The following is a 13135-nucleotide window of genomic DNA, read 5'->3' as shown; positions in this document are numbered from 1 at the left end:
TGCGTGTGTGTGTGTGTGTGTGTGTGAGAGAGATACTGAAAGAGAGACATAGAGAGAGAGAGACATAGAGAGAGAGAGAGAGAGAGAGAGAGAGAGAGAGAGAGAGAGACAAAAAAAAGCGGTGCGGGCAGTGGCAGGACAGGTATGGCTAGGGCATGAAGACACGCAGCAGCAGCAATGGCTGACAAGACGGACAGCACACACATACACGCACAAGCAGACTGACGCACAGATATACAAACACACAACAAACAGTTCACAACCACAAGAGGCATTGAGAGAGGCCACTGGTTCAAGAATGAGCTAGTCTACTCAAAAGTACACAGATGGTCAGAGAAATACAGGCTAGCTAATCACAGCACAAGGGGGACCTAACAGAAAGGACGAGAGCAATTTAAATGAAACTTTGTGTCCAGGTAGACAGCAAGTAGGGCAAGGAACGCAGAACAGAGCTGGCAGCTTGGAGCGGCAAATAGACCGCAACGCACGGCATTTACCTAATAATATATGAGCAGCGAGTGAGCGAGAGAGAGAGAGAGAGAGAGAGAGAGAGAGAGAGAGAGAGAGAGAGAGAGAGAGAGAGAGAGAGAGAGAGAGAGAGTGGATGACAGAGAGTGGATGACAGAGAGAGAGAAAGAGAGGGAGAGAGAGAGAGAGAGAGAGAGAGAGAGAGAGAGAGAGAGAGAGAGAGAGAGAGAGGGCAAAGATAATAAGCGGGCATGTACAAACACAAGTCTAGCAAAGGAAAACTGAAGGCAGCAGCACACAGCAGCAGCAGAGAAGGCGGTAGCAGGGACGCGGCCACCGCCAGTCACCAGGGATGAGAGGTCCACTATATACCAAATATTATGTACGACTATGTAGCAATCTGAAACATATCCCCCAAAAGTCTAAAAAATCCCAGTCTCATGCAAAAAACAAACAAATAGGAAATATAATAAAAAGGCAGAAGAAAAGCACAGTTACGGGAAGCTGCTATCAAGGCGCACGCTAACGAGTAAAATACAGACCGGGAAGTGCGCTGACAGGTCGCTACAAGCAACGCAGCCGGCTGTGCGCCCCGCACTGCGCTATGCTTTACATGAGCGCGTACCCACATGTAATCATGCATGCACATAGGGACTGGTGAGCTGGAGAAATCAATTCTGTACCCGCTCATGACCATGTGTACACTGCGACAGCGGCTGCAGTGACTGGGAGAGAGAGAGAGGTGTAGTAGTAATATGAACGGATGTACGTGATGGGATCTCAGGCGTTAGTAAACAAACTATCGTAGGGAAGACGTGTGCGCGATCACAGCTAAGCTATTCAATGTTACTCAGTGTAGGTGTGCGTGTGTGTGTGTGTGTACGGGCGCACGGGGATGCACGTGAATGCATGCGCGATTGGTGTAGGATGGTGCGGGAGCAGTTGAGGTGTTGCCATCACGGCCGACTAGGAGGGCAATACAAGCAAGCAACTGGATAGCTTCCTCCTCGACCGACCGTCGTCATACATATGTGCCGTAGTGCCACGACAACACTTGGAGACGGTGTATCAAAGTTCACTAGGTACAGATGTGCATGTCACAGACGCCGGGCCTGGCAGTTGACACGACGAAGGCGGAGAGGGAGAGAGCTGCAACGAGCTCGGATCAAGGCGCTGCCGCTTCGCACCAAAAAAAGGTATACCGCATCTCACCGCCGCCACAATCATCATGATCATGAACAATCGGCCTTGTCACCACCAATCAACAGCATCAGCTCTGTAGCAGTAGGTTGCCAGAGAGCACGGATCCTATCCGGCCACAATACCAGCACTGATCCTATCCGACCACACCGGCCACCATACCAGCACTGATCCTATCCGACCACTCCGGCCAGCACTCCAGCAATGATCCTAGTCGACCACACCGGCCACAATACCAGCTATTACGGCACCGCCGACCAACACCGCCACTACGAGCACGACGATGATTATCACCTTTTTCTGTGTACATGGACGCACACAAACGGATAATCAGGCGTGCATGGGCCAGTGAGAGAACGCGTCACGCGAACGCAAGCAAACGAGGACGAGAGGGCAGCAGCAGGGTGACCGGCGTGACCATGGACCCGTGAGAGCACGCGTCACGCGTGCACGCAAACAAACGAGGACGAGCGTACAGACGAGCACGAGAGGGCAGCAGCAGGGGCGACCGGCGTGACCGTGCAACGAGAACGAGCAGCAGGGTGACCCCCCAGACGTGGCGATGCCAGGTGGTGCAATGCAGAGACGTGGCGTGACGTGACGGACATGACGAATGGACATGGAAGCAACGTCAGTGGTGGCAACGGTCGCATGTGCAATGAAAAAAAAAAGACAGAAAACAGGCATGTCGCAAGCACACACACACACACACACACATACACGAACACACAAAAAAAATAGTCAGAGAACCCCTTGCCTCTCCATCTAAATAACGAGTAGATTGACCCCTCCCCTCCAGCAGAACAACAGCCAAGTTACACATACCAGTTTAGGGTTTAGCCGCGGCGGTGTGTGCGTGCAATGCCGAATTATTATATTGCTGTCACGATTCCAGGACAGAGAGTGATTGCACAATGCCACACGTGCTTAGCCGAGACCCACACCATTGCTGGCAGAGATAGAGAGAGAGAGACGATATACAGGGCAGGCACCCAGAATCCACTTCGGAGTACATTATCAAACGCCCAGCCATTCGTGCCACACACACACGCCTCGCACACACGCACCACACAACACATGACTGATGCAGCCATGTGTGTGCGCCAGTGCATGCGAGTGCCTCCGCCCGTGTGTATGAGTGTGGTGTGGGACTGCATGCACGCTAACACACCGCCGCCGGCCTGGTGAAATGCCATTCATTGAGTATCGGGAAGGTAGCGCCAAGTGGTGTGGCAATCGCCGTATGACCCTCGCCGGGGGCACTCGCACCACATCCAAGGGAGGAGATGACGAAGGATCAGATCAATACATGGGGAAAGAACCCATTACTACAGCAGCAGGAGTAGCACAAGGAGTAGCAGCAGCAGCAGCAGGAGGAGGAGCAGGAGGAGCCATCAGAGAGAGGGAACATTCCAGTAGAGAAGGCTGGAGGCCACTAGTAGTACGCCATCGCAAGGTAGAAGTGTGACACCACCATCGCCGATGGTAGTGGCGACAACAGTGGTCACAATGAGCATTGAGCATTGATTACATGATGGAACAACCACAGCAACATACCCTGCGTGCACGACTCTGATAGACCACTGCCTGCCTCGTCTGCACCTTAGCCTCGGCAACGTACGCTGCTGCGTTCTCTACGTTGAACTCGATACGATCAATCATTTCACCCTGAATACACGCACACACAAAGAGAGAGAGAGAAAATGAAAGAGGATCAGAAAATCAGTCCAGTAAAACAGAGAACTGGATTGCAAAATCGACACGAACAGAAACACACGCGTGCGCACCCACCCATCCAAACACACCCACCCATCCACACCCACCCACCCACCCATCCACACACACCCACCCACACACCCATCCACACACCCACACACACACACCCATCCACACACACACACCCATCCACACACACACCCATCCACACACACACCCATCCATGTACCATGTATACGCCCGTCGCAAGAGAAGCACGTAAATCTGCAAATGCACTGGATGTGCACCCACAGATTTTCTCGTTATAGCAACGATAGCGGATCTGATTCTGATTGAAACAGATCAAGACAAGCACCAGATAACTGTCTAATCCACACAACTGGCGAAGCCATGTGGATCGACCCCCCAATGCACACCTGGTCTACACCACACGGAGTACATCGAAATAGGACGGTCAAGACAGTTACCTATGCACACCCTACACTTGCTGGGGTAACCAGTATAGACAGCACGCTGCTTTGATAAAAGCAGACACTAGATGCACTGGTACCTTGAAGTGAAATTGGAGCACACACCCATCCACACACACACACACACAACTTCCAGACGCAGCTAAACTGAAGTGTCATGGTGGTCTGCGCTTACCTGTTGCTCCACTAACACTGCCATGTCCATGAACATTTCATGTAGTTCCTGCAAGCAACAACAAACATGCCAACAGCAAAATATCAAACAAACTGAGCGTTTCTCTGGCTCTCTTGCCAAAGTGGGGGGGGAGGGAGGGAAGGAAGGAGAGGGAGAGAGAGAGAGGTATAGAGAGAGAGAGAGAGAGAGAGAGAGAGAGAGAGAGAGAGAGAGAGAGAGAGAGAGAGAGAGAGAGAGAGAGAGAGAGAGAGAGAGAGAGAGAGAGAGAGAGATGAGTAGTAGTGGCATCACTAGTACTGTTTGTGCAAGAGTGTATGACCCCACGAGTGTGCAACTGCAGTCTACGTGGCCGGCAGAACCTCACATCACGTGATAATTCAATAGGCTGCACTGGCAAACAGTGCAAAGCGACCAGCAGAGCGTTGAACCCAAAGCAGGGTTGCGTAAAATCATGCATCTACCATGCACCGGGTGAAAATATCGTGTACAGGTTTGGCAGGTGATGTGAAGTCTGCTGTCGCAAACCCCATAGACTGGAGTTGCACACTCTTGGGGGGTTATGTACTCTTCATGATAGCCACAGAGTTGTATGTAACCCTGTCGCGGGTAGAACTCTTTGCTGGCCACCTGGCGCTGTAGGTCAGAATGAACCTAGCAGTTTTTAATATGCAGGCGTGTCATGTGACGTGGAGCTCTACCATTGCAGCACTGGATACGCCCATTGCGCAATGACGTAATCTGCACCGCGGACACCCCACACAGCCACCTGTGCGTGGGCATGGTCGTCTGGGGGTGTTGGACAGTGCAGTGCATCCCTGATCCCAGCGTACTCGCATGCATTACTCATGTGATCCATATTTGGCAATGCACAATGAGCTTATTGTCCAGGATAGCGAAAGAGCAGGAGCCAGTTACACACCCCCCGGAGTCATACCGTATGTCAGCGCCTTTAAAGCCATGGCCTTATATTCGAAACACCGCTGCTTTCCTAGCTATTTTAGATGCAAAATGACTCACCCACTACGCCATGCCATAAAAGTCAAAGTAAACACAGAAATTTCAATCTAAATCCACCTGTTCACCCTTACTGCTGGGCTGTAAGTTTGTTAGCATAGTACTTATTTCTTCATTTTTTACAAAACATACTTCAAAAAAAGTCATTTCATTTTTGAAGCCCATGGCTTTATAAGTGAGACTGGCTTTATAAGTGAGACTGGCTTTATAATCGAATATACCTCCATGGCTTTAAAGGTGCGGGCATATGGTATGAAACTGCTTACTGACTGCTAGCGAGATGCCCAAAACGTTATACCCGGGCACAGGCGGTCGCCTTATCCAGGGTCATGTTAGTGGAAGTGATAGCCCTTGGTCCTGTATCGTGTGGTCGTCTTGACAGGTTTTACTTTGGTGTGGTGCAGAGCTTACTGGCTAGACCCTGAGAATTTAATTTCCTTTCCTTGTGCTATGCTCATGAGGACGAAACACCCTATTGAGTACAATGTACACGCACAGCATTTTCCGGGGTCAAACCCGCACTGGGGAACAAACCGTACAATATGTTTTTCTGCAAAACGTTTTTTCCCCCGGCAGAGAAACCAGGCACCTAAACTTAGGTTATACATCAAAGAGCAGCAGAGCATGCGTAGTCTGGTGCAGTATACGAAGAGAGGTGCTGATAACCTGGCTCCGAGTTACACCTGCACCCGCTGAGCTAGCTTGATGGCGCATATCAACTCACCCGAATGCTGTTTTCCAGCTTCATGATGTCGTTATGCCGTGCCTGAATATCACCAAGTGCTTGTTTGGCTTGCGCTGTCTCCACAAGAATCTGAACACAATCACACAATCGCATACACGCTTGGTTATTTTCCAGTCATGATAACCACTCCAAAAACAATAACGTAACGAGCATAAAGGTACCCTTGACCCCACCCCCCACACACATACACATACAAGCACAGATATGATCACACTTGTGCGCGTGCGTGTGTGTGTGTGTGTACATGTGTGCACACGTGTGTGTGTGTGTGTGTGTGTGTGTGTGTGTGTGTGTGTGTCAGTGTGTGCACACACATGTGCTACTTACACCTTGAGTGAAGATGGAGGGATTTCCTGATTCTAACATTTCCTCCACCTCGTCCACTGTGCGGTCGTTTCCGGTGATTTCCAGCTGCCGATGAATGCGCTCCTTACACTGCTCTCTGTAATCGTTCTGGGTACTCCGACATCACATCCACAAAGCGTCGTGATAGTGCCGCATGCTGCAGTAGAAAAAATAAAGAGGGAGGAGAATGAGAGAGAGAGAGAGAGAGAGAGAGAGAGAGAGAGAGAGAGAGAGAGAGAGAGAGAGAGAGAGAGAGAGAGAGACAGAGAGAGAGAGAGAGAGAGAGAGAGAGAGAGAGAGAGAGAGAGAGAGAGAGAGAGAGAGAGAGAGAGAGAGAGAGAGAGAGAGAGAGAGAGAGAGAGAGAGAGCAAAAGATTATGATAGCGAAGCTCGCCCAGTGGAGAAACCACTACAGGCGCACAGGCCATAACAATTAACACAGCACTGCCGAGCCACAGTCAAAAAGAAAACAACTGCAGTGCTGGGCAAAGAAATCCAACCTCATGAATAAAATAGCATTGCCGGGCGCTATGCAGCTCTAGCACTACACATACTGGTCTGTGCACTCAAACGTGGCGCTACTATATTCATGAGGCTGGATTTCTCTGGCCAGAACTGTACTTGCTGAAATGTTGCTAGAGAAAGAAATCCAATCTCATGAAGAAAATAGAGCCGGGCACTACGCAGCCCTACCACACATACTGGTATGTGCACTCGAACGCGGCGCTGCTTTATTCATGAGGCTGGATTTCTCTGGCCAGAACTGTACTTATCTTGCTGAAATGTCCCTACCTGGGCTTTACGAATTCTGAAGTCGGCCGAGTGTCGCTGCGTGGAACTCTCGAGTGAACTTTCCATAGCTACAGGTACACAGAATGCACACAACAACAACAAAACCATATTATGCACGTGCAAGTGCAGATACACACATGCTCACACACGCACATGCGACGCGCCAAATCACAGCATTACTAGTGCGGGTATGTTTAGCGTGAGACAATTGCTACGAGCTAGAAGCCAAGCTCACTCAAAGCACAATATAGTACACCATGACGGCATGTACAGTACAAAGATGTTCTGGCATGTAGCTAGACGATGAAACACGTTCAACTCAACAAATACTGGCTTACATTTGAGCTTTGCCCGCACTGCATTGGCAGACTTTTTGATTGCGAACATAAGCGCCTCCAATTCTTCTTTATCCTCTGCAAAACATACACAGCAAAAACAAAACGAAAACATGAGCAAGAATGGTGACAACAGCAACAGAAACACCAGTTGTGCACGATTAGTATAACTACTTCCTCCGCGTCATTAAAATTGTTGCTTCCCAGAGCAATTTTTCGAATTTATTTTGTCCACTCGAAAGGCATAGAAATTAGCTAGAAATTGAGGAAGAGCATTGTCGACGGACCAAGCTTTAGTTTGTGGCCTTCCGCTTTGCTGCACTTGCAGCTAAGGTCGACGTCTTCATCAGAGTTTGAGGCAGGCCCTTCAGCACTCAGCAATACGCTGAACAAGACGCGCGTTCAAAATCAGTTCAAGAAACTTCGTTTTCAAGCAATCCATGCCTCCAGGTGGCAGGCGATGATGGCAAACTAGCATTTTTTCAAGTGCACTGTAACGACCTTCCAGCGGGATAGGATAAGCAGTTCCGCACCTTCTTTCCTCGGCAAGCGCTTCGCTGATTTTCTTGGCGTTTTCAGACCTGCTACCTTAACAGCAAGATGGGCCACATACAATATTCTAGGACGAATTTCCAACCGGTTACGGTCCAATGAAGAGTCGGGGGGTCCGGGGTCCCCCGGAAATTTTTTTCAAAATTCAACCCAAATATGGCACTCGACAGCAATTTAACAGATTTCTTGGTGCTGGAGTGTAGCAAAGATAATGCGCAGCTCCACTCACCCACAGAAAAGTACGGGCGGTTGGAACTGATTTGTAACTTTTCAACCGGTCGCCAACAATTTCAACCGGTCGAAAACCGGTTGGGGCAGTTCTAGAAAATTCCCTGTGTAACATGTAGCGCATTTTTGGAATTTGAGAACACTTCGTTCTTGCCATTGTCAACTTCAGTATTTCGAATTCAGGAGAGATACCAGGATTCTTATACCCGAGCTTGCAGTCTTGATATATGCCCACGCGAACGATGTGAGACGGCACGAACTCCAGAAAACGAAATGCGCTCTGGGGCGGAATAGTGCGCAGCGCGATGAATTTGCTTCGTGCGGAAGAGAGCTCCGACAAAGTCCGAGACCACCACGGCTTCAGTGACAAGTAGACATCGCGCAGGAAGGGTCGCACCAGTGTTCGAACACAGAAAACAGCGATTCCGACAATCTGACTAAGACGAGCCAAGTCTCAAATATTGCAATGTGCGAAGCGACAATTTTAATGACGCGGAGGAAGTATTACCAAGAGTATATGGGGGGTTATATACTCTTGCTATTACATAGGTTAAAGAGCATGATTACATCCAGCCTGGGCGCGTGCCAACTGCGAGCATTGAAGTGCAAGCTTTCCGTAAAATTTAATGTATTTCCTAGAGTATCCACCCAGAGGCCAAACAAAGGCCAGCAGCATGTGATACAGGGAATATCAAAGGTGGTGTACATGTATCGCACTTGACATCTGCACTCACCGCCGGTACGGATCACGCCAATATCTGTTGCCACCACGGTGGGTTTCATTCAGTATACCATACTAGTACATGTACAGTAAAACCTGTAACTAACGACCACCCCTTGGGGCCAGAGAAAGCGGTCTTTAGTGGCAGGTGGTCCTTAGTTAGAGGTTTGCACCGCATTGCCATCATGTGAGAGCGTCCGTGCCTGGCAAAATGGTCTGTAGTACAGTCAAAACGACTGCGGATATAACGACAATTAGCGGATAAAGACAGAATGTCCATGCCCAGAGCAAAGTCCATTCTAACTGTATACATATGAGACTTTGGCTATACGGACACTTCGCGAATAAGGACACTTTTCTGATGCCCCGCCGAGTGTTGTTATACGCAAAGTTGACTGTACCAGACTGGTCGCTAGTCGCGGTGGTCTTTAGTTACAGGCTTTTCTGTAGCTCACAGTCACATCGTGACATGTTGGTCAGGCAGAGACTAGCAGCAGCATATTAGTACTCACTTGGGTCAGGTGACGGGGATCCGAGTATGGCACTGTGCTTCTTGCGAACCTCTTCCACGTTCATCTGGATCTTTTGAATCTCATCGCGTACTCGCTCGATCTGGAGACACCCGGCGTGACAATACGTACGCACACAGACGAACATACACACGCATTGGCAAGAGGAAGAGAGAGAGAGAGAGAGAGAGAGAGAGAGAGAGAGAGAGAGAGAGAGAGAGAGAGAGAGAGAGAGAGAGAGAGAGAGAGAGAGAGAGAGAGAGAGAGACAGAGAGAGAGAGAGAGAGAGAGAGAGAGAGAGAGAGAGAGAGAGAGAGAGAGAGAGAGAGACAGAGAGAGAGAGAGAGAGACAGAGAGAGAGAGAGACAGAGAGAGAGAGACAGAGAGAGATGACCGGCGAGAAAAAAAACAGGCATGACATTCCATAGTGGAGCTGCAGAGTGCAGCAGAGTGCAGCACAATCTTTTGGCCCAACTTGATACCGTAATCGCGCGATTAGAGCACTCTCTTGAATAGTGCCCCAGTCTCTAACAGCCAGTGAAAAAATAAAGCCCTCTCTTGAATAGTGCCCCGCCCTCCATCCGGCTTGTAACCAAGCACAAAAGTGCAAGTTTGGTGTTTTTTGTTAATGTTCTTGTCCATCTCATTGCACTGGTGGTTTCAGGATGAAAACCCCAGTTCTTGTTGCCGTTTCTCTTCAGTCGGGATAGTTTACAGTACACTTTAGGCTCTGTGTTTTCCCTGCCTTCTTTGTTTTGTATGCTGGATGACATGTACCAACATTGAAAAAATAGTACCCTCTCTTGAATAGTGCTCTATCTGTGATGGACAATGAAAAAATAGTGCCCCAGGGCCAGGGGCACTAATCGTGCGAGAACAGTACAGTCATGTATACCGTAAAGTAGCGTTGATCCACCCCGTACGCCTTGTCCATTCCCAGCTGGCTTTTCAGTCAGGGGCAGGAATCAGACCAAGGCTCTCAAGTGCAATACTATGTACAACTACACGAAAAATCAGACTTGCTGTGCTGGATTGTGCACATTTTGATCCACTTGGCAGACCTGCACTGCATGGCACGTATTGTGTACAGCAGCAGTGCATGAGTCGGTTCAACGCTGTATTCTGATGTATACACTGAAGTCACTTCACAGGTGGAAGATCGACAGGGGACGGAAATTCGACAGGGGACGGAAATTTTCGACAGGGGACAGAAATTCGACAGGGGGCGGTTCAACAGTACTTTACGGTACGAGTAACATCCAAGCGTTACCAAAATTACAGTGCTTAGCCTACAAGATAAGACCACTGGGGAAATCGAGCAAACAATAAGGGCACATTCGTCTGGTATAAATAAATTCCACCCGAACTTGAACAGGATCACTCGGAACGTACGTGTCCAGCTGGTCTGCACCTGATCTCGAGTGACCAGAGCATGTTCTGGCTGCTACAGGCCTTGAGTTAGAGCAGGCAGAGTAGTTTCGTTTTGCTGCTGCTTAACTTCTCGTTTTGTGATTCCGACGTTATTTTTTTCCGAATTTCCCGCAAATTCGAAAAAGGATGAACTCAGCCATGATTTCCATGTCAACGTCGCAAAACTGCTCTGCGTGCTCCATCGCGTTCGTCTGGGAACTGACTGCTCGCACTGCTCCATATGCTTACTCTGCTCTCAGATCAGTGCAATTTGTACCAGACGAACGCGCCATAAGAATGCTAACAATGTCGATTACAGGTGCACTGAAGCCAGTCGCATGCACACACACATGGCACGCGTGCACACACACACACCATGTATCAGACACAAACACACACCACACACAGACACACACACCACATACCCTTGTACACGCACACATACACACACATGCACTCAGACATACACGCACACGCGAGCACGTGTACACATACACGCGCGAGGGTCCCACATCACCCAGCTTTGTCCCCTGATAGGTGACGGCTGTCAAGCACTTGAACACCACATAATTGACAAGAATAAACCAAGTCACAATGAGAGTGCAACTGGAATTCTAAAAGAAATAATTATTTGGCAAGTACCTCATCGAAAAGCTGAGACGCATTCTCGGTATCGTGAGGGGCTGCATCGCCGAAGTCATCGGCGGACACATGGGCCTGCGAAATCAGTAATACAAACAAAATCATTGAAAAGGACTTCAAGGCAACGCAACATCACACATGTGCAGATGTGCATGTACTATTATAGTAGTGCAAGCTAGGTGTGTAACACACAAACACACACACAGACACTCTCTCCCTCTCTCTCTCTCTCTCTCTCTCTCTCTCTCTCTCTCTCTCTCTCTCTCTCACACTCTCACGCATCTCACGCGCACATCCACACGCACAGGAACGTCGGCATATGCATACGAACAGCCGTACGGAAATCTGGCCAGCAAGACAGCTACAGAAGGCAAGAGGAACAACGGGCAAGGACTGCAGGTACGAAGCATCTTCACGATGGCAAAGAATAAAGCGTACACACAGATCGCGTCACCTTACCGCCTGATGGAGAGCAGCCAGACGGTCTTTCATCGTGACGCTCTGCCCCAGGTTCCAACTGGGACAGGTTTACATTTGCAAGAAATGCCACAAATACAATCAGTTTTGTCGATGAAGCTCACAAACAAACAGCAACCCAGCTGGCAAAGAAACTCGAAAAGACACTGGGGACGGTCAATCCAGTCTCTTGCTCTACGTAGCTACCTGATCTGCAGGACTTGCTGCATGCATGCAGTGCTGGCGGAGATAGAGCAATGATGCGTATCGTACATGTAAATCCCTGTGAAACCCCAAAATGCAGGGTTTACGCTGATCTTCCCCCGGGGGCCCCCGCGAATCGCGATTGATACCTTGAACATCTCGCAAATTCAAACAGAAATGAAAAGAAAAGTGGCAAAAGTCTTGCCGGTTTGAGGCCAATCTCATGTCATGTGAGAAGAGCAAAATCTGAGGCCATCACACGCACGCATTTTTTGCAGTCCTCATCACCCGATTAGCATTTTTTCCTTCCCTATAATTTTAGATTTGGCTCCACACTTCCAATATCGTTCAAGCAGCAGCTAGCTCCAGTCCGGTACCGAAACTACTAGTAGCTGGTGTGCAAGGGTCTCAAGTGTCACGCCGCCAGCAACTGCCCTCAGCCTCACTTCTCGTAAAGAAATAATACTTATTGTGTTTTGAATTTGACTAAGAAAAACTTGCCTTTACGCATTGTACATTCACTTTTCTTCAGAGCTGAGAGGGGGACTCGGGGTATATATAGTGTGTATGGGGATTTACGTGACACGCAAGACTGTAGGGTATAAGCCATGTAGTTATGGTGGAGATAGGGCCCTGGGTGGACCAGCAAACAGACACATGGTAGCCAACACCCTTTGAACAATCAGCACCTCACACGGTGACCAGATGCGCTTTCTGATGCAGTGGCTCTGATCGCCATCAGCACTTACCCACAAGTATGTTCAGTGTGCGGTGGAGCAGAAGTGTGACTCTGCTGGCGTGCGGATGTCGGCAGACGGTGGCTCGCCGAGCTATGTGCATGCAGACGGACCGTGCGCTGATCGCCGAAGTGCTGGACGCGGCCAGTTCGTGGCAGGACATCGCGTCGCTGTGGAATAATTGTGCGTGGAGTCCCGCGGGCTTGAAGCGTGTCCTGACCGATGTGCGCTCTGCCAGCCCGACACCACCGCCGCAGACTGGCGCTGACCGCTGGCAAGACGAGGTGTTTAGCGAGAGACTGCGCAAGGTGCTGGCATCGCGTGCCAGTCTTTCCGACAGCCTGTCTGCGTACAAGGAGCTTCCCTGGCCGCTGTGCACGGTGGCCGGGCACAGTGTGCTGGCCATCGCGGTGCAC

General features: G+C 49.6%; 1 protein-coding gene across 1 annotated transcript; it reads right to left on the bottom strand.

The window, feature by feature from the left end:
• Nucleotides 1-270: 270 nt before the first annotated feature.
• Nucleotides 271-11962, bottom strand: LOC135820840 (syntaxin-like). The gene is given in 11 exon segments (XM_065333880.1): nt 271-1968; nt 3226-3336; nt 4030-4077; nt 5768-5857; nt 6116-6245; nt 6247-6290; nt 6926-6993; nt 7264-7338; nt 9274-9373; nt 11323-11397; nt 11782-11962. Coding segments are annotated over 11 exon segments (864 nt in total). The 5' UTR covers nt 11815-11962; the 3' UTR covers nt 271-1878.
• Nucleotides 11963-13135: the final 1173 nt, after the last annotated feature.

Source organism: Sycon ciliatum, chromosome 7 (genome assembly GCF_964019385.1).
Source record: "Sycon ciliatum chromosome 7, ocSycCili1.1, whole genome shotgun sequence".
Classification (NCBI taxonomy): domain Eukaryota; kingdom Metazoa; phylum Porifera; class Calcarea; order Leucosolenida; family Sycettidae; genus Sycon; species Sycon ciliatum.
The sequence above is the reverse complement of the archived record's forward strand: the minus strand, read 5'-3'. Positions and strand labels throughout refer to the sequence as shown.